The sequence below is a fragment of the Grampus griseus genome, assembly GCF_964374135.1.
Source record: "Grampus griseus genome assembly, chromosome: 3".
Lineage (NCBI taxonomy): Eukaryota > Metazoa > Chordata > Mammalia > Artiodactyla > Delphinidae > Grampus > Grampus griseus.
This window is the reverse complement of record NC_139019.1, coordinates 90,742,238-90,765,316: the sequence shown is the minus strand read 5'-3', so window position 1 is coordinate 90,765,316 and position 23,079 is coordinate 90,742,238. Positions and strand designations below refer to the sequence as shown.

The 23,079-nt window shown below is 39.3% G+C and overlaps 1 protein-coding gene across 1 annotated transcript in view; it reads right to left on the bottom strand.

Annotated features, from left to right (window-relative positions):
• Positions 1-23,079, bottom strand: part of MCC (MCC regulator of WNT signaling pathway) — a gene marked incomplete at its 5' end in the record, with an annotated part of 426,418 nt that overhangs the window by 307,687 nt on the left and 95,652 nt on the right. Inside the window, one exon of the mRNA XM_082651061.1 lies at positions 11,844-12,058. Coding sequence (XP_082507187.1) covers positions 11,844-12,058 — 215 coding nt within the window. The remainder of the gene's footprint in view (positions 1-11,843; positions 12,059-23,079) is intronic.

Genomic DNA, 23,079 nt, shown 5'->3' with positions numbered 1-23,079 from the left:
TTTATTTACTTATCTAGAGATAACTACCTATCTTTGGTTGCTAAAAAGTCCTTTCTTTTATGAAATGACAGTAGATAGTGATACTGGATAGTAGATAGATTGGCTTTTGATTTTTAGCAACATAAAAATTTGGCAAGTTTCAATCTTCTGAAGTGTTATCAGGCCATGAAATTGCAATGTCTGGGAGCAATTGTTCCTAGTAGTATGAGGATCTGCTGTGTGGGTACTCTGGTCATTCCCAAGATTAAAAGCTTCTGGGGGCTTCTCTGGTGGCGCAGTGGTTGAGAGTCCGCCTGCCGATGCAGGGGACGCGGGTTCGTGCCCCAGTCTGGGAGGATCCCACATGCCGCGGAGCGGCTGGGCCCGTGAGCCATGGCCGCTGAGCCTGCGCGTCCGGAGCCTGTGCTCGGCAGCGGGAGAGGCCACAAGAGTGAGAGGCCCGCGTACCGCAAAAAAAAAAAAAAATAAATAAATAAAAATAAAAAAATTAAAAAAAAATTAAAAAAAAGCTTCTGAAGGGTGGTGTGCCTGCTTTTTGTATGCCTTGTTGATGATAACTTGTTGGTAAAAAGAGGGTCATATTATCTCTTCACAGTCTGAACAGACTATAGGTGAGGAAGAAAGGGATTCCTCAGGCCATTATATATGTTAGTCAGTTCTTCCATTTGTGACAAAGACATGGAGGAAACAGAAGCTAAGCTAAGAGGAGTGGGGAAAAAGTAAGAGTAAGCTCAGATTCCTCTAACCAAGAACAGAGAGGCTCTCCAAAAAAAAACCCAGAACGTAAACCACAGACCCTGCATCTGCAGGTTTTATAATATTAATAGCAATAATAGTAACAGCAACAATCCTTAAACAGCATCTTCATTTTCATAAATAAAGACCTTTGTCAAATTTAAAATTCTTCTCCAAAAGAGTATTATCATTTCAATATGATGTTAGAGCTTAATCTCAAATTTATGACTGCCGAGTATCTTTGAGATTAAAAATTATTTGTGAAGACTTTTAATAACTCAATCTTTGTGAAGAATTAGAATACACCATAATAAATCATCTCTGTACAATTGTGGAAATCTCCCACAAGGCAAATAAATATCCAGAGAAATCTTCCTTTCTCATCCCTTTTGTTGCAGGGGGTAGGGGGGCAACTTCCTTATGCTTTCATGCTGCATACTTAACAGAAGTGTGAGCTAAAATGATAGCTTTGCATATACACCCATACTCTCCTTCATACTGACCAAGGATTGAACCAAGGTGACTTGTTTATAAAACCCGGCAGAGCTTGATGCTACCAGTTCCCAGTTGCCCTGGGGATGTAATGAATTTCTTTGGAGATAAAGAACTTACAGGACCCTATATTTCTTTCTATTCCTTTACAGGAAGTACCAGCTTCAGGACCTAAGACATGGGGGTAGGGCCATGTGGGGGGATTTTTTTCAAAGAAAGGAGGTGAGGTTGCTGTGTGTGGAGGTGAGGATGGAAGACAAAGAAGAATGAAAGGATCTAAAGTCCTATAAAATAAATGAGAAAGGGAGAGTCAGTAAGAGACTGGCTGGGCCTGCCTAATCTACGGGTAACGAGGTAATTTACACAGAAACGACCCTTGTAAAGTGCTTCATTTGTTAACTCCTATCTACTTCTCTATTTTCACTAGCAGTACGCAAACAGAAAAAGAACACAGTGTTGAAGTATAATTTTCATAAAAGGAAAAACAGGACTTTCATATAAATATAGGGTAAGCAGTTTTCTTAAGATTTATTTAATTCATTGAGGGACCCAGAAGAATAAAGCTGATTCACAGAAGGGGGAGAAGAAAAAGAATGCCGGAATAAGATGGCAGTTACAAAACCGGTTAATGTCTCACCAGGGCAAGTAAAATGTAACAGTTGTCTGTTAACAAAAGGTTATCCTTTCTGTCAACAAAAATAATTTGTATCTCTATCAAAACCACTGATAATTTATCAACCTTCTGCAAATTAACATCCACATTTGAAGAGTCTGGACCCTAACTAACAGTGTAGGGGAGGAAAAAAATTTTCCCTCTACCCCCTAAATTCCTAGCTGAGACTCTATGATAAAAGATTAACAAGAGAAAAATAAACGAGTTTACTAATATGTATACCTCATGTGTACCTGAGAGAAACCCAGCGGGGCGGCGATGCGGGTGGCGGGGGGGGGGGGGGGGGGGGGGGCGGGGAAGAGTACCTCCCCAAGGTGGCTTAGAATTCAGGATTAAATACCATCTTAATAGGGAAAGGGTTGGGGAATGTAAGACTCTTAGGGGAGAGTAAACGATTTTTAGGAAAGATGAATGGGCCCTTAGAAGAATAGGTGGGAGGTGTGATCATCTGTGACAAAGTTTGTGAGGGTGTGGTGTTGACTTCTATTCTCCTCTCCTTTGAAAGAAGTCAATCTTCCCTGGTTGATGAAACTCCTGGAAGGGGATCTATGACATCTGAGTTCCTTCTGAAGGATCAGTCTTTAGGCAGATAAGGGGAATTCAGAGAAAGCCTCTCCCTGTATTTATGGTTTTCCAAGTGCCAGCAGCTCAAAATAATCAAAACGCCAAAATGACATATTTTAGAGTGGCATGCACTGAACTCCTATAGTCATATTTGGGGTGGTATATTCTGCTACCCTCCATTCATAAACGGTAAGCCAAACGAGGTTACATCTCCTGTAGCCTCAGATGACTTGTAAGGAGCTCTAATATGACTTTGAAAGGGTAACCAGTAATCTTCCATTTCCAAATTTTTGACAACTCTTTAAGAATTTTCAAACTCCTTGATGATTTATTTTGAAATTCAGTTTCAATCATTTGGAAGTGACAATTCAAGATTCTGAAGAAATTTTTTTATCAACCCTATATTCTAGACCTATCCGTAGCTACTCTCAAAAATCCAATATTTCAAAAAAAAAAAATCCAATATTTCATTTGTACTGTCTTAATTTCCTGAAAATCCCAAAGTTGATAAGCATGCCCTATGCTTAAGAATTTCCTGTTCATTGATTCTGAACAATGTCCAGAAGAGGGTGCTGACAGAACAATCAGCCTTGCTCTGACCACAAAGACAGGACACATCCTCTTGACCAAAGGTTTCAATATGGGAATCCCAAGTTTGGCAAGTACCGTAATGATCACAGCATTATATTAGGATCATTAGCATCACAGTAATTAATACTACCAAAGAAGAAATGGAAAGTTCCTTATATTTAAAGCAAATAAGGGATACATAAAAAAATTGGTGAAGACATGGGGAGACAAATGACGACTTTAACTTTTCATCAGCTTTCTATATTGGTTCAAATACTTTATAGCTTTTCTGTTTCATCTAAAAGTTGAGCTTTATTTTGAGTTCACATGATCCCCAAGGCAGCTTTTATTTTTATTTTTTTTCAAATATAATAATCCTGTTGTACCTTTTTTTAACATCTTTATTGGAATATAATTGCTTTACAGTGGTGTGTTAGTTTCTGCTGTATAACAAAGTAAATCAGCTATATATATATATACGTATATCCCCATATCCCCTCCCTCTTACGTCTCCCTCCCACCCTCCCTATCCCACCCCTCTAGGTGGTCACAAAGCACCAAGCTGATCTCCCTATGCTATGCGACTGCTTCCCACTAGCTACCTATTTTACATTTGGTAGTGTATATATGTCCATGTCTCTCTCTCACTTCGTCCCAGCTTACCCTTCCCTCTCCCCGTGTCCTCAAGTCCATTCTCTATGTCTGCATCTTTATTCCTGTGCTGCCCCTAGGTTCTTCAGAACCTTTTTTTTTTTTTTTTTTTAGATTCCATATATATGTGTTAGCATACGGTATTTGTTTTTCTCTTTCTGACTTACTTCACTCTGTATGACAGTCTCTAGGTCCATCCACCTCACTACAAATAACTCAATTTAGTTTCTTTTTATGGCTGAGTAATATTCCATTGTATATATGTGCCACATCTTCTTTATCCATTCATCTGTCGACGGACACTTATGTTGCTTCCATGTCCTGGCTATTGTAAATCAAATACTTTATATCTTGTACATGACTTCTTTTCTAGTATAATCAGTCATAATTAATCATTATCAATGAATTATCAATATTTTTCTTAACACAAATTAATAAACCTGGTAATAAATACTTAAAAAACCAAGTAGCATGACTGCAAGAATCTATGAAGAAACTGATACTTTGTTCAGTAATTTATCAGGGTTGTAGCTAGAAAATAAAACTTCAGCTGTGTTTTATGCTTTATAATACTTAAATATGTCACTACTTAGAATCTATAACATTATAATTTATACTTGCACTCTTTTCTGAAATACAAATCTTTGGAGAGAAAATCCATCAGCAAACAGGCAGTATATCCTTTCCACTGCATCTCTTCTCTACTAAACCAAAGTGTTTCATTTTGTTTTGCTGATAGTTTTAGGAATACAGTACAGATTGCACTGGCAGTTTCTCTGCTGCTCTGTGGTGCTAAGTCAACTTAGCTAAGCTGGAACTATGTTTCCCAGAGTTCTGTTTCCTGTATGGTTCTGTCTGGACATGAGAGACACTCCATGTGAAGGCCAGAGGTAGCAGTGAAGAAGTCATACTATTTATGCTCTGAAAGTTGTTGCCAATCTGCTGCTTTCCTCCTTGGTGAATCAGACTTGTAGCAACTCCAACTTCCCAAGGCCACCTCCTTCAGCTTCTCTGAGTCCCGGGCTAGATGTGTGTGTGGTTCCCTGATAATGGGTGCCAGTTCTCCTGTGGGTCATCCACAGCATCAGGGTTGGACATGGTTCAGAGATAGAAGTGGGTTCCAGTTTGTCCTCATGGGGTCTCAATTTGTGTTCATGCATTCGCACTTGTCCTGCTGTCCTCTACATCCAGCTTTCCTTCTTATCTGCTGATCTGATAGACCTAGAGTAACTTTAGACTCAACACAGACGCAGAACAACAGCCTGCATAGATTGCTTCACCATAGATCCTTTATTCTTTTTTTTAATTGAATTATAGTTGATTTACAATGTTGCATTAATTTCTGCTGTACAGCAAAGTGATTCAGTTATACATATATATATTCTTTTTCATATTCTTTTCCATTCTGGTTTATCTCAGGATATTGAATATAGTTCCCTGTGCTATACAGTAGGACCTTGTTGTTTATCCATCCTATATATAATAGTTTGCATCTGCTAATCCCAAACTCCCAATCCATCCTTCCACCACCACTCCTCTCCCTTGGCAATCACAAGTCTATTCTCTATGTCTGTGAGTCTGTTTCTGTAGATCCTTTATTCTATATCATGGTTAGCCATTCTGCTTCTCAGATAAAACTCTAATTGGCACAAGTTTCTATGCACAACATCATCTTGTTGCCTTTGCATTTTAAACAGTGTGTTAAGCCTCAAAGTCATAATAGGCACTGTGTCTGGCAGAAGGAGAAGAAGACAGGTATTTGGTAGTAGAAGAAAAGAAGGGATGCTTAGAAAGGTAAATCTTGTGTAGGATGCTATCAGAAGCTTCTCAATGTTAAAAATGCCTGTGCCAGTTATCAGTTTATCTCTCTCATCTCCAAACCCATCTTTCCTTGCCCTGCTTTATGATCCTGAAGATGGACATTTGTCCCCTGTCAGCAGAGGCACTGGAGCGCCACTGGGGGAGAAAGGGAATGCTGGTTCTTCGGGACTCTTCCCAAGGCCAGTAGCACAGGACATGCAGTGGCACTCATCCCCAGTATGTTTCAGTGCCACCATTTAGGGCATTTCTTGGTGGGTTTTGCTACCACTCTGGTAGGCAGCCTCCCAGTGAATTCCTCTGTGGGCACTTTCTCAGTGATGCGCCAGTGGGTGGCATCCCAGCCAGCTGGGCCGACACTCCAGAGAGCTGGCTTCCTGCTGCCAACCCTGGCCCACGGCATCTCAGGGAATTTCTCTGCCGTCCAGTGGGTACCAGCCACTCCTTGTCAAGGGGGTCTGAATCCCAGCTCTGGGTGAAGGGAGGCCCTCTTCCAAATATATTCCTTCCTTGGGTACTTGACTTAGTTTTAGAGGAAGTGACTGCTCTTCATGTGTACTATTCCTGTATTCACTAGATTTTCCTGACTCCTCAGTAGGTAATCCCCTGCTACTAGTTAATCACTTTTTATGTTAAACTTTCCCTGTGTGAATTAGTGTGTGCTTCTTGTCTCCTAACTGGGCACCAATAAAATGCCTTTTGCTCTTAGTAGCTACTTTAAAAAAAAAAAAAAACCCAAACCCCAGAATCTAATTGTATTAGTTCAGGATTTGTTCTAGAAGGAACATAAATTACTTTTAATATGGTTTTATAAGTGAAGGGATTGCCCAAGTGTGCACTTTAGAGAGGCTATTTGCTTTCTTTGGCCACTTATAAGGGGTATTTCTCAATCTGGGCTCCATGGACCACTGTGAGCAGACCCTGAGTCAACTATTGCCATGAAACAAACCACCCTAAACACAATAGTTAAAACAACAATCTTTTATTATTTCTCACATATTTGACAGGAAGACACCAAAGTCACATGACAAACAGTGAAGATATAGGAAAGGATGAAGAATTGGGGTTCAAAAGTCCCTTTACCACAGGGTCCAAGGAATTATCAAGGGTCTATCAGTTTAAATCATATTTTTAAGTTGTGTATTTTCCACTAACAATGAAATATCAGAAGGGAATGTAAACAAACTATTTGTTTTAAAATCACATCAAAAAAATAAAATACTTAGGACTAAACCTGACCAAAGAGGTGAAAGATTTGTATGCTGAGAACTACAAAACATTAATAAAGGAAACTGAAGATTATTCAAAGAAATGTAAAGATATCCCATGCTCTTGGATTGGAAGAATAAATATTGTTAAAATGGCCATATTACCCAAAGCAATATACAGATTTAATGCGATCCCATCAAATTACCTATGACATTTTTCACAGAACTAGAACAAATAATCCTAAAATTTATATGGAAACATAAAAAACCCAGAATTGACAAAGCAATCCTGAGGAAAAAGAACAAAGTAGGGGGCATAACTCTTCCAGACCTCAGACAGTACTACAAAGCTACAGTAATCAAAACAGTGTGGTACTGGCACAAAAACAGACATATGGATCAATGGAAAAGAATAGAGAGCCCAGAAATAAACCCACACACCTATGGACAATTAATTTTTTTTTTTTTTTTTTTTGCGTTACATGGGTTTCTCACTGTTGTGGCCTCTCCCATTGCGGAGCACAGGCTCTGGACGTGTAGGCTCAGCGGCCATGGCTTACAGGCCCAGCCGCTCTGCGGCCTGTGGGATCCTCCCAGACCGGGGCACGAACCCATGTTCCCTGCATCGGCAGGCGGACTCTCAACCACTGCGCCACCAGGGAAGCCCCTGGACAATTAATCTTTGACAAGGGAGGCAAGAACATACAAAGGAGAAAAGACAGTCTCTTCAGCAAGTAGTAGTGGGAAAGCTGGACAGCTGCTTGTAAACCAATGAAGTTAGAACACACTCTCACACCATACACAAAAATAAACTCAAAATGGCTTAAAGACTTAAACATAAGACGTGACACCATAAAAATCCTAAAAAAAACATAGACAAAACATTCTCTGAGACTTGGTCAGTCTCCCAAGGCCACAGACATAAAAGTAAAAATAAACAAATGGGCTCTAATCAAACTTATAAGCTTTTGTATGCAAAGGAAACCATAAACAAAACAAAAAGACAACTTATGGACTGGGAGAAAATATTTGCAAATAATGTAACCGACAAGGGCTTAATTTCCAAAATATACGAACAGTTCATGCAACTCAATAACAACAACAAAAAAACAACCCAACTGAAAAATGGGCAGAAGACTTAAACAGAGATTTCTCCAAAGACATACAGATAGTCAAAAGGCACATGAAAAGATGCTCAAAGCTGCTCATTATTAGAAAAATGCAAATCAAAACTACAATGAGGTATCACCTCACACCAGTCAGAATGGCCATCACTAAAATGTCTACAAGTAACAAATGCTAGAGAGGGTGTGGAGAAAAGGGAACCCTCCTACATTGTTGGTGGGAATGTAAAATGGTATAGCCACTATGGAAAACAGTATGGGGGTTCCTTAAAAAACTAAAAATAGAGTTGCCATATGATCCAGTAATCTCACTCCTGGGCATATATCCAGAAAAGATGAAAACACTAATTCTAAAAGATACATGCACCCCAATGTTCATAGCAGCCCGATTTACAATAGCCAAGACATGGAAGCAACCTAAATGTCCATTGACAGATGAATGAATAAAGATGTAGTATATATACACAATGGAGTATTACTCAGCCGTTAAAATAATGCCACTTGCACCAACATGGATGCAACTAGAGATTATCATACTAAGTGAAGTAAGTCAGAAAAAGGAAGACCAATATCATATGATATCACCTATATATGGAATCTAAAATACAACAAAAATGAACATATCTACGAAACAGAAACAGACTCACAGACATAGAGAACAGACTTGTGGTTGCCAAGGGGTGGGGGGGTGGGGGAGGGATGGAGGGGAAGTTCTGGGGTAGCAGTTGCAAACTAGTATATATAGGATGGATAAACAACAAGGTCCTACTGTATAGCACAGGGAACTATATTCAACATCCTGTGATAAACCACAATGGAAAAGAATATAAAAAAGAATGCATGTATATGTATAACTGAATCACTTAGCTGTACAGCAGAAATTAAAACATTGTAAATCATGTATATTTCAATAAAATATATTTTGAAAATTGTGCATTTTCAATTCAGTGAGAAAATAAAGAACATAATCATCGTCATAGATTGCAAGTCCCTGCATTTGCATTTTGGTCTGGTTCTCACCAAGGATCACCTTAAGTGAGAATGTACAACTTTATTTCTTCATTCGTGGAGCTATAACTTAAAAAAAAAAACTTATTCAACGTATTCTAATGAATACTACTGAATAGGTCACCACCATTGATTATGTGTTCATTATAAGCTTTTATAGACATATAACATTGATAAAAAAGATTTTCACATTTTGAGTTGTGGAGAAGTCATTCTGGCTTATACATGAGTTAACCTGAATTTTATGCTAACTAAAATACCCTGTTTGTGGCCTATCAAACATACTGTACATCTGCTTTAATTAATAAAGAAAAGGGCCAGAAGTAAAGAATGTTTATGTTAGAAATAAAGATTAAATGCCTCCCTTTCTGGGACGCCAATGCTAGTACCCCCTCAATGATAAGACACCCTTCCCAGCTGCCAAGGCCATGCTGACTCGCTATGTATGTGCTAATCTGTTTTTTTTTTTAATCTTGAAGGAATGTATCCCTGACTTGTTTAATGTTCTTTGTTCTGACAAGATATAAAACTGTGCTGAAAACCATGCTTCTCCAGGGCAGTTCCTCAGAGCTATCTGAGAGGCTGTCTTCTGAGCTATAGTCCTCAGCTGGGTTCAAATAAAACACTTTTCTATTACTATTTTAGGTTGTTTATTGATTATTTTCATCAACAACATATATACAGAAAAGTGTGCCAAATGTAAGTATATGAGTCATGACTTGTATTTGTTTTTTGGCTGCACTGTGTGGCTTGTGGGATTTTAGTTCCCCGACCAGGGATTGAACCAGGGCTCTCCGCAGTGAGAATGTGGAGTCCTAACCACTAGACTGCCAGGGAATTCCCAGGTCATGACTTTTTTTTTTTTTTTTTTTTGCGGTACGCGGGCCTCTCACTGTTGTGGCCTCTGCCGTTGCGGAGCACAGGCTCCAGATGCGCAGGCTCAGCAGCCATGGCTCACGGGCCCAGACGCTATGAGGCATGTGGGATCTTCCCGGACCGGGGCATGAACCCACGTCCCCTGCATCGGCAGGCGGACTCTCAACCACCACGCCATCAGGGAAGCCCGGTCATGACTTTTAATAAAGTGAACACTCCTGCATGGGCTGGGTGCTCAACATGTAAGGGGAATGTTTCTCAAACTGGCCTCTGCAAAGGTCATCACAGGCAGGGTTCCATCAGTTCCAAAACTTCACCAATAATACAAAAAGAGAAACTGGCTGTGGGAAGCCCAGGGGCTGACCAGGATTGAAGGGAGAACAGAACAAAATCCAAGCAGTTACTGGAAAGGTTAAGAACCAAGAAGTCAAGCAGAGGAGGAAACAGCCAACTCCTGCTGTTTTCACCAGTAGGTCTGCTGAAGAAAACTGGTGGGCCTCAAGCCCTGAACCCTTCAGAGCGGGGGCCACTAAATTTTGATCAGTCTGTAACATAGATTCTTGCTATAACCCATACTGCCACATCAGTGTCTGTCTTGAAAAAGGCTGAGCTGATACAGTAAAGAGTAAAGTTCAACTTGCTGCAAATTATTTGTAAAAGCAGAGCCTAAATCCAGGCCCATGCCAGAGAAAGATGACTTATTTCCTGCTACTTGCCTAGTCTCCTGGGCACACAGGAAGATGAGATTAGGAGAGTTAATAGTTCTACTCAAACTGAGCAAGAATGTCCTTGAAGGGTGACCAAGTGGTAAACAGTGCAATAACTATGGGTTCTTTTACAGGTTTTATGAGACATAGTTACACCATAGTAGTGATTGTGTGTGTGTATGTTTTTAATATATTTAAAAATTTTTTAGAAAAGTTGCAAAGATGGGACAGAGAGTTCTCACATACTTCACGCCCAATTTCCCCTATTATGAATATCTTACATGATTATGATACAGTGTCACAATTAATGAATCAATACTGATAATTATTATTAACTAAAATCCATAATTTATCCAGGTTTCCTTAGTTTTTACCTGATGTCCCAGCCAGGGTACCACAAATAAGAAGTTGTCAGATCTTCTTAGGCTCCTTTTAGCTGTGAGTTTCTCTTTCTCAGACTTTCCTTACTTTCGATATCCTTGACAATTTCACAGAGTACTGGTCAAGTATTTTGCAGAATGTCTTTTAATTGGGATTTGTCTGATGATTGTACTGTCATTTTTGCTGTGTATTTAGGATTGTTAGTGCCTTCAAACACGTCACCAAAAATGTCAGAATTAGAAAATATGCCTCAAACACAAAAAGTCTGAAAACCACTAGTCTACCCCAAAGCAGATTGTAAATAGACGTAAATGAAGTTGTCAAGATGCTTATATCACCTCTGGTTTCAAACTTCAGTTTCAAAAAGCAAGGTAGGTTTACGGACCTTTCACACAGTGGCTAGATAGCAACCCTAATTTATAAACTGTCTGCACGTCACCCCAACATGGCCCAGGTCTTCAGCCAACCCCACCTCGTTCCCCAGCTCTAGCTTAAAAGGGAAGACAACAGCTTTTCACCCAAAGGTCATCACGGTACTAATTCATCCTGAGGTAAAAAAGTTTAAACTAAGCATAATGGAATTCTAAGCTGTTCCATAGTTTTCAACAGAATATGTTTTTAAAGTACAAGCAGAAACAATGATCAAACTTTCAATGAAATATTTTCTTGTTTGCTTTTCAAACGAGTAAAGCCCAAATTAGGGAACACAAAGAATTATATCCTATTGACTTGTAATGTCTGGTCCCAGAAAATATTCTGTGGTGAAGCCATTGTGGATATTCTAGTAATTAAATCTGTACAACATACAGACTTAAAACATTTTTTAGGCGACCACTCTGCTCTCAATAGTGAGAGTGAAGTCACCAATCTTAAGTATTTGGAGCCCTTAACATTATTGGCAAGGCTGGGAATGGTACAACATTTAGCTCAATAAAAAAGACAATACCCGATATGTCCCCTGGAGCTCAAAATTCAAATTTTGTATTGGCATACACACAGGCCTAAAGATGTGTTCTCTGAACCAGAAAGGACTCACCGTGTTGGCCAGCTCTAGATAGCTTCCTCCTACAGAGTTGCCAAAACGCGGGGACTGTGTGAGCAGCTTGTAGAAAGCAGCAGCCTGCTGATGCAAAGAGCTTCCCCCATACTCAAGAAGCTTCTGTAGGGCTGACTGACTCTGCAAGTCCGGGCTCTGGAGGTCCCTGGCTCCCGAGTCGTATTCCCAGCTTTCCCTGGCCGCTGATAAGGCACCTAGGTCCAGGAGAGGCAGGGGCGAAAAAAAGATGTTTCCTATATTAGCCTGGGGGAGGCCAAGAGGCAATGATTTGGAACCTCCTAACTCATCCACGTGCCAGCGCGTCAGAACACATGTGGCGCCCAGGCTGCATGCTAAGCACTTTCCCTTTCAGAGTGACACATGGGGAGCTTGGAGATAAAAGCAGTTTTGGGCAAAGCATTCAGAAATAACTATCCAATGAATGTGTGCCTTCCCCGCACCCCAAGAGAAATGTTTAGCAAAAAGCACAGAAGAGCCAAGAAAAGGGAATCCAGATCAGAGCTACAGCTGTCTGTGATTTACACAGTGTTACTGTATGATTAGCCTTCTTACTGTCATCCTTTTTCCCAGTCGAGGAGGATGGAAGCAAGAGAGAAGATAGAAAGTTAGATACGGCACTTTGTCATAATCTTCTAGTGTCCATGTACTCTTAACTGGAAGAAGCTACGGGAAGCTAAACTGTGTTTGCCAGTTAGGTGTAGCCACATGGATGAGCTCTGAACAATAGAATGTGAACAGAAGTGATAAGCATAGCTTCAGAGGCTAGCTCATAAAACCCCCAGCATGTGATTCTTCAGGCCCTCTGCCTCTGGCCCGGTTCAGATGGGCATGGCACCCTTGGAAGCCACGTGGTACAGATGGCAAAGCTGCACGATGGAAGATGCCTGGATCTATGAATTACCTCCTGCCAGGAGGCTGTCGGCTGAACCCAGGTACCATGTTAACTTTACGTGATCAGGAAAGGGAAACTTCTTCTGTGATTGATCCACCATATATTTTTGGTTTGTGAGAGCAGCTAGGATTACCCTAACTATCACAGCAGATTAGAACCTAATTAAAGATGATAATCATTATAATAGCATGGGTAAGTACAATGAAAAGTAGACCTAGAGAAGGTCTAAACCCAACTGCCCTCAAGGATGGGCGATATGCAGGGAAACCTTACTGGAGGAGAAAGACTGATGCTTCAGTCTCCACCTTTGCTAGAAAAATTAGATTTGGGGTAAAGCTTGCTTCTTTGTGTTCGCTTCTGAGTAGAAGTCCCTTGTAGGTGCAGCTGGCTGGTGGATCCTGGGTCACATGCCTCTATCTTAGCTGTAAAGGAGGCTGGGAAATTTGTTTTCTGGCTTCCACTTTGGGGAGGTAGGATTTGTAAGATGAGACCTTTCCTAAGCATAGGAAGAGTACGTAAAAGGCCTGGGTGGCCAGAAAATACGACGAGCTACACACTGTTCCGGGGACAGAGCAGTGAGCATGATGAGTTGCAGTCCCTGCTTGTGGAGTTTTCATTTTGGTGGGTCTTTAATACATGACTTTTAATTTTAAAAAAGGGATTTGTTAAAATGATTTAATTTGTACTATGAAAGGAGAACATATACAGATTCCTCTATAATTTACTTGAGTATAATTACATAGAGCGAACTACAAATTATGTACAGCGGGTTCTGATGTGAATTTCCAATCTTCCCTTATTGGGTATTGGTGAATTTCATCAATGGAATTAGGAAAACTGTCTTTGTCTGGAACCACTTCAGATGGTTTCCCTCTACTGTTCATGTTCTGCTGATCTTCAGTCAGCCTGACACAACACTTTTTTCATACAATGCTATATAGCTGGGGTGACATGTCTTTGTACCAAAGCAGACAACTCTGTTGTTATGTTTGCAATTGCCCAAAGTTTATTTTAATATTAAAGTCTATCAACTGTACTGCAAGGGTGGCTTTGCTTTCCATATCAGCATAGACTCCAAAATGCCTGCCCTTCCTCCCCACTGTTCCTCTGTATGCTGTCTGCCTAGCTGCCACACATTCTCTGTCCTGGCCCCAGCAATGTGTGGCCAGAAGACTGATCGATCCTAGAGTTGAAAGATGGGTTGAATCATTGATGGCCTCATAGCTCATACATAAGGCAAAAAAGCATAGCGCCGGGCCCTTGCCTTTTATGTTTCACCACGGTATCCCCAGTACCTTGCACATAGCCTGCGACATATCAGGAATTTAACACACATTTATTGAATGGATTGCTGAATTATTCACAGTTGTAGTACCTCAGGGTTTCACTTCTTAACCAGGAAAAGCAACATGGAGATTAATTTTAAGAATCAAAATAAATTATACACTTAAACTTTTTCTTCATGCAAAGTTCTTTATGAGAACTTCATTTCAAATAATAAATCACAACAGTTCTGGGATAAGACAGCCCAAGGAAGCTTCATTTGAATGTATTATGCTGTATTAACAGACCGAAACCCAGTTTCGGGCAGAGTTATAAAATCAGGTTAGCCAAGCTCCATGTTAATCATCAAGATCAAAAGGCCCTCACTCTATTACCATAACAAATTTTGCTGAAGTGATGCTGAGAATTCAGATTCTCTGCTAAGGAGCCAAGGCAATCATATTAGTATCCACATAAATGGACTGCAAAAAAACAAAGTGTATTTAAAAAAAAATACAGTAGATGTGTATAACTGAGTCACTTTGCTGTACAGCAGAAATTAACACAACATTGTAAATCAACTATACTTCAATGAAGAAAACACAGTAGACTATTCCCATTACTCTCTTTTAATCTGTCTTCACATTACATTTTTCTGGATAAAACCCAACATTCCTGAGGCAAAATTCGCCATTTAATTTGGAAGAACTCACTGAAAAATTTCAAAAATGTAGGTCTAGTAACTATCTTCCTTTTACCCCTTGAAGCATGATGGTACCTGAGGTTTACAGGCTCACTCTCAGCCTCATGCCAGTCTCTTTTCACCCCCTTGCTCACCTCAAAAGAAGCCTGTTGACCACAGGCAGATGGCCATGTTTTCTTTTCCTGAACATGGATACCATGTTCTATTGTCCCCCATGCTCACCATGCTCTCTGATGTCTCTTTATACAAGGACACTAATCCCATCATGAGGGCCCCATCATCATGACCTCATCTAACTATTCCCCTCCCAAAAGCCCCATCTCCAACAACTATCACATTGGTGGTTAGGGCTTCAACATATGAATTTTGGGGGGACACAAATATTCAGTCCATAATAACCACTGAGCAGCTGCTCTCCAGGCCAGTAAAGACAGTGACTGTACAGCATCCCATTAAATACCAAAGGTCAAAGCACTCCCTGGGCCTAGAGGTCTCTGCATACACAGAACCAAAGGAGGCCATAATATCTGCCACCATAATCCTCTAGGGTGCTCTGAAGTAAGAAGTAAGATTTATACTTTTAAAAATCTGAATGTTTAGTGTTTAAAGGTGGCAGAGCACAGATTCCAAATGCTTCTCTTATCAGAAAAGCACAGGAAACAAGTGGCAATTTGACATCTTTATAAAATACATCACTGGGAAAACCCTGCTTTCAGAGAGGATGCTGCAACAGAAAATCTGCCAAACATTGAGATCCTTGCTCTGGTGGGTACTTGTCTATAAGCTAGGGCTTCAATCCCATTTTCAAAGTGCCACCCAGGTTTGGTTCCAAAGCCTGCAATTAATGCACTTATTCACCAAAGGCACTGTGCCACCTTCCCATGGGCCAAGCTCCTTGTGAGAATCAGGCAAACCAACATTTGGAACACCTGAAATTTACCTTAAAGATACTACAACAACCATGACAGCTAACATTTATTCAAAGCCAATAAGGGCCAGGCACTGTTCTAACAACTTTACATATATTATCTTACATAGATCCACCCACAGTCTATGAATAGTAAAGTCATTTTTCCATTTTAAGAAAAAAGATATTTTCTCTCTTTTAGCTTCATTTTATAGACTTTGCTCATTTGCATAGAATAGTAGTTAAGAGCTGGGGTTTTGTGGTCAGATTCACTGAGGTCAAGTCAAGAGTCACCATGACCAGCTATGTGACCTCAAGCAAATTATTTAACCTAAGCTTCAGTTTTCTCATCTTTAAAATGGGGATAATAATATGTATTTCATAGAGGTGCTGTGAGAGTTAAATAAGAGTAAAATATGTAGAACGTATGAGACAATCCCTGGTATATGACAAACTGATCCAGAAATGTGAGCAATTATCTGGTCACACTTCACGACTTTAGTTATTTGGAACCCATTTTGGACAATTTATTAGGGAACAAATATATGAGAGAAATGTGTACCTCCCAGGTTCTGAAACGTACCTGTTAAAATTACCAGTTCTTTTATTTATGAGCTGTTTTTTTAATTAATTTTTTAAAAATTTATTTACTGTTGGCTGTGTTGGGTCTTCGTTGCTGTGTGTGGGCTTTCTCTAGTTGCAGTGAGCGGGGGCTACTCTTCGTTGTGGTGAGAGGGCTTCTCATTTCCGTGGTTTCTCTTGTTGTGGAGCACAGGCTCTAGGCGTATGGGCTTCAGTAGCTGCAGCAGGCGGACTCAGTAGTTGTGACGTGTGGGCTCAATACTTGCTCCGTGGCATGTGGGATCTTCCTGGACCAGGGATCGAACTCGTGTCCCCTGCATTGGCAGGCAGGTTCTTAACCACTGCTCCACCAGGGAAGTCCAAAATTACCAATTTTTAAAAAACAAACTTTTGGCACCTAACCAGTGGCTAAATTTTCATCAATAGTTTTGTACTTAATATCAGCATTACAGACAATAAAAATAGCCAATTAGGTCACGGCCAAAGTTATGTTTCTCTGAGTATGGAATATTCCATTAACAACTCACAGTCTTTGGTTATCAGGTTTGATAGACTTTGCTTCTCTATTCTACTTGGCCAATTCCTACGTCCAGAGGACACCTGGCCTTCCTAACACCTGTGGCCAGCACCATAAGGAAATCTGCACAGCCCGGCAGTGGCAGCAGCAAGGGCTGAGTAGATATGATTTATTCATCAGACTTGTGCTCTGGCCACCCTAGACACTCCTGTTTTCTACCTCCAGTTCTTTCTTTTCCATCCTTCATTTGAATGCCCGGGGCCTCTCATCACATCACAGGCAGGTGATAATGCAGAGTGTTTAGGGGATCCTGAGACATGTATTAACAGTATTTTATGAGTGGTCATTAATCTTTCATTTATGTGGATTGTTTAGAGAACACTGCCTAACTTATTACCTTCAGTGGAAAGAGAGAAAATACTCCTTTAGAAACACTGGAAGCAGCTACCTTTCTGAATTCAGAACTACCCCACCGACAGAAAGAAGCACAGGGGAATTTGAACAAATTGCCTGCCAGGTGTCAGCCTTCCCTGTCATAGCACATTTACTATTTCTAGATAATACTAACATCAACAGAAGCAGCAGTAAATCCTTTAGTCCAAAGGAGAATCACCATATGAGTCTTTGGTCATTTATTAATGTCAATTATTGGTACAAAATTCAGGAGCTCAATTCTCATGAGGGCCTCTAGCTTCCTACACCACAAATTACATGCAAACACAGGCCAATTGTCTTAAAATCTGTGTCTGTGGTCTCAAGGAGGATTGGGTAGGAAAGGATAGTTTAAAAGACCTATGTATCCTTCTGAGAAAAAGCAAAAAAACAAAAAGTAATTCGAAGCACATATCCTACTAAGGGGAGGTGAACCTGCTGTATAGCACATGGAGCTCAGCTCAGTGATCTGTGATGACCTAGATGGGTGGGATGGTGGGGGGAGTAGGAGGGAGGTCCAAGTGGGAGGAGATATATGTAAAATATAGCTGCTACACTTCGTTGTACAGCAGAAACTAACACAACATCGTAAAGCAACTCTACTCCAATAAAAAAAAAGTCAGTTCTTTGGCCTTTGGCAATCTTTAGGAAGTGAGTCTATTAGCATCCTATTTTGAATACAGGTCACACGTGTCCTATCTGGGGACAATACACTGAATTTCAATGGAACATTAGGAACACAGTGGAAGATGCATTTTGAAATGCAACTCCCTCCCCTTTCCCCTGACCCCAAGACTATTGATAGGTGACAAGAAAGAAAGAAATGAAGAAATGTATTTCTTATTGAAGTGCGCTTATCAACATCATCATTAGTGGATATTTCTTAATGTTCCACTCTGTACAAGTAAATTCAACAGTCCTTAATGTATTTAAGCACAGGCTTGAGAACACTAAATGGAAGATAGTTTAGAGACAACCAAAGGGATAGCTGGAACTAACAGCCTTTACAATTCTTCTCCAGCTTGAGAGTCTATTGTTCTGTTCTTTACCAACTATAATATAAAAGGCAAAGTGTCTGCCCTTCAGCAGTTAATAAAGATGTGGTGGTAATCATCTTTAACCTTTTTAAAAAACTAAAAATAATTTTTGGCAGCTTGCTATCTTGGTTTGTCTAAACTAGACCTATGAAGGAGATAAGCAAGAGGGTTGATTCCGGGCTAAAGAATTCAAAGGAGAATTTAGGGAAAGTGTGTTAAAATGAGGAGGCATTGGAGTAAAGAAGAGTTAACTGAGTTTCACTTGACCCTGAGGCTGGCTTGGGGTTGGGGGGGTAACACCTATGGTCTACAAGACTTTAAGATTTTTTTAAAAAGATCTGTTTCTCTTGGTATTTTGGATCAACTTATCCTTCTCTTACAAGGCATATTAATGGACCATGTATTCAGTAAGCCCTTGGTAGTCACTGATTTTTAAGTACCATAAGACTAAATGGGGATCATGCTAATCTGGACCTATTCTCTGTGGGCAGAAGCATCATACACATCCTTTGGTTGGCACGCCCATAGGGATGGTCGTATTTCTTGGATGAAAATTAGTCTAATCAAAATGGGAAAATGCCGGGGAAGGGTAGGGGAAGGTGGGGAATACTCAAATAGGAATACAAAAATTGAATGCTGATTCCAGCTTCTTAGCAAAAAATAGAATTATTTTTTATTCCTGAAAAGTTGGCATTTTCGTTTAAGCTTTTAAAAGGTGGTAGGTTATATTAATTTTCCAATGTTAAACCAAGCTTGCATTCAAGAGACAAACCCAACATAGTCAAAGTGTGTGATATCTTGTTTATGTATTATTGATTTTGGTTTGCTAGTATTTTGTTTATAATTTTTGCATCTCTGTTCAAAAGTAAAATTGGCCTATAATTTTTCTTTCTTACACTGAACCTCTCATGTTTTGGTATCAAGGTTATGTGTGAGTCTATGTGAGACTGGAATTATTTGTTCTTCCAGTGTTAGGTAGACCTTGCTGGTGAAGTTGTCTGGGTCTTGAGTGTTCTTTGTGGGAAGATTTTTTTTTAATTACTATTTTAATTTCATTCTTAGTTATAAAACTATTCAGATTTTATATTCCTTAACGCATTATAAAACTATTCAGATTTTTTTCTTTTTTTCTTTTTTTGCAGTATGCAGGCCTCTCACTGTTGTGGCCTCTCCCGTTGTGGAGCACAGGCTCCGGACACGCAGGCTCAGCGGCCATGGCTCACGGGCCCAGCCACTCCGCGGCATGTGGGATCTTCCCAGACCGAGGCATGAACCCGTGTCCCCTGCATCGGCAGGCGGACTCTCAACCACTGTGCCACCAGGGAAGCCCATCTACTATTCAGATTTTATATTCCTTAATGAATCAGTTTTAGTAAGTTCTATTTTCTGGAAATTTCTTTATTTCTTCTAAACTTTTAATTATATCAGCAGAAAACTATTTATAATATCTTCTTTTTGTTTATGTTTGCAGCATCTCTAGCAATGTCTGCTTTTCACTCCTGATACTGGGTATAATAATCCCTTATTTGGCTTGACTGGGTGACATAATCTTGACTCAGTTGCTATATGAGCAAATTAGAGGCCCCTGGATGCCCTATTCCTGCTACAAACATGCTACGCCTACATAGCATATGACCTCAGCCAACAAACCCAGATATTGCTAATCAACAGTGCCCAGGTGCTTTGCATTCCTAATGCTGGACCAAGAGAGTTCATGGTCTTCTTTTCCTCTGACCTCAACCTGGAGAGCCTTCCTGGACTCCATGCTTGATTGGGTTGCCTGTTTGGCAGTAAAACTTTCCCACTCAGTATTCAATCCTTGCTCTCTAATGGTCTTTATTTATTTATTTTTCCTTTAACAACTATTTGTGCCTTATCTTTTTTCACTTTAGCATTCTTGCCAGGAAGTTATCAATTTCATAAATCTTTTAGAAAAACCTATCTTTAGTCTATACTGTGCCTCTCTCTATATTGTGTGCTTGTTTTCTATTTCATTGATTTGGGTTATCTTTATTATATCCTTTCTTCTCTTGTATTTGTGTTTATTTTGCTGTTCTCTTTCTAAATTCTTGGAATGGATGCTCAACTCAGCCTTTTTTCTTTTGTCTTCTAATATATGCATAAAAAGCTATAAAATTTCCTCTAAGTGCTGCATTTCAATTGATATTTTCATAATCTTTCACTTCAAATTATTTTGAATTTCAATTCAAATTATTTTCATAATTTTGTCATAGATCGAGGAACTATTTCAAGGTATGTTCTTAATTTCCTATCATATGGGGTTTTGGTAGTGTTTTGATTTATAGATTCACTGCATTATATTCAGAACACATGGCCTATGTTATTTCAGTCCTTTTAAATTTGTTGAGACTTGTTTTATGGCCTGTACATGATCAAATTTTACAAATGTTCCATGTACACTTGAAAAAAGAAGTATATCTTATAGTTGTTGGATGGAGTCTGCTTTATATGACCATTAGGTCGTTTATTAATTGGGTTGTTCAAATCTTACAGAGCCTTATTTATTTTGGCTTTTGTTTGTTTGTTTTGGTCTGCTTATTCCAGCAATTAATGAGAAATATTCTAATAATCCTTCATAATGATTATGGATTGGTAGATTTCTCTTATAGGTGTCAATTTTTACTTCATTTATTTTGAGACTTTCTTTATTGGGTAAATACAAATTTAAAATTGTTACATCTTTTTGGTGAATTTAATCCTTCATCATTTTGAAATTTTTGTGGTGTAATAAAAAATATATATTGGCTTTTGCTCCCTTTTCCTGGCACAGGGCTCCTAAAATTCTTGGAATTTCCTGAGTAAGAGTATCATTTGTATACTAATGAGATGACTCAAACGGACTGGAGAAGGGGAGTTATAGGGGCAAGAGACTGAGTTCAGCCATCAGCAGTTGATTTAATCAACCACGGCTACATAATAAAATCCCCTTAACAATGGGGCTCAGGAGCTTCCAAGTCGGTGAACACATCTACGTGCTGGGAAGGTGGTGCAACCCAATTCCATGGGGACAGAGGCTCCTGTGCTTGGGATTCTCTGGGTCTTGCCCTATATACCTCTTTATCTGGCTGTTAAATTATTATACCTTTACAATAAACTGTAATAATAAGTATAGCACTTTACTGAGTTCTATTGTCATTCTAGAAATTATAAAACCTGAGAAGGGTGTTGTGGAAAACCCCCGAATTTGTAGTTGGCCAGGAAGAGGTACAGGTAGCCTGGGGATCCCCTTTGTGGGTGATGTCTGAAGTTGAGGCAGGGTTGTGGGATTGATGCCTTAACTTGTGGGGTCTGTGCTAACTCCAGGTAGCATCAGAGTTGAACTGAACTGTAGGAAACCTGGTTGGGTCAGAGAATCAGAGACTTAGTATTAGAGTGATCTATTTGGTGTCAGGAAAAAAACCCACACCCTACTTTTTAACTTAAAGACAATTTTGTTTCCTATTATTATAGTTACTCCAGATTTCTTTTGTTGAGGAAGCCTTAACATACATTTTGCCATTGTTTTTCTTTCAAGCTTTTCATTGTTTCTCTTAAAATATTTATTTATTTTTTATTTATTTATTTAGGCTGTGCCAGGTCTTAGCTGCGGCATGTGGGATATTCATTGCAGCATGTGGTATCTTTAGCTGCGGCATGTTGACTTCTTAGTTGCAGTATGCACATGGGATCCAGTTCCCCGACCAGGGATCGAACCCGGGCACCCTGCATCAGGAGCATGGAATCTTACCCACTGGACCATCAGGGAAGTCCCTCATTGGTTTTTGATTTATCCCTTATAAACAGCCCATAAGCAGATTTTTACAATCCACTCTTACCACTTATGTCTTTAACTATAGAATTTAATCTATTTACATGTAATTGAAATACTAATAGAAGGATTAATCTCTTTTCATCTTATTTTGTTATTCCTATATGTCTACTTGTTCTATATTTCTTTCTCTTTTCTTGCCTTTTGAAACATTTTCTCATTCTATATTTTACATCTATAGGTTTGAGAGTTAAATGCTTTCTATTTTACTGATTATGATAGACGTCACAACATACATCCTTAATTTATCAAAATCTAAAGTTTATCTATATCTTTACCTAGCTCTGGACAATATAAGAACCTTAGAAAACTTAAAATCTATTCATCCCACTCTCAACCTATATGCTTCTATTGTTGAATATTTATTTTCTCTTAAAACTCCAAGAAAAGTATTATTGCTTTTTACTGTTTATTTAAGTTTATTCACATATTTAACACTTTCTTTATTCTTCTTTCTCCCTTCCAACTCAGAACTTCTATCTGGAACCACTCTCATTTTGTTTTAAATATATCCTTTAGAATTTATCTTAATGAAGGTCTTCTCTAGGTTCATGTTTGTCTTTAAATGTCTTTATTTCACCCTGATTCTTGAAAGATACTTTTGCTGGGTATGGTGTGTTAGCTTGTCAATTACCTTTCTCAATACACAGAGGACAGAGGAATGCCATTGTCTTGCATTATTCTTGAGAGTCCGCTCTCAGCCTAACTGTTGCTCCTTTGAAAGTAATCTGCCTCTTAAAAAAATACTTTCCTAGATTTTCTCTTTATCTTTGGTGTTCTACAGGCTCACAGTAATGTGTCTAATTATCTAATTATGTTACTTGATATGTATATTTCTTGTAATTTTTCCTGCTCAGGACTCATTGGGATTTTGGAATCTACTGGTTAGTATCTAGTTTTCAAAAATTCTAAGCCATTACTTCAAATGCTTATTCTGCTTCATTCTTTCTTTCCTCTTCTTCTGAGAATCCAATTTTATGTTATGTCTCTCTTTCATATTTTACCTTTTACATGTGTTTCTTCCTCTGTGCTTTATAATGTCGTCTAACGTTT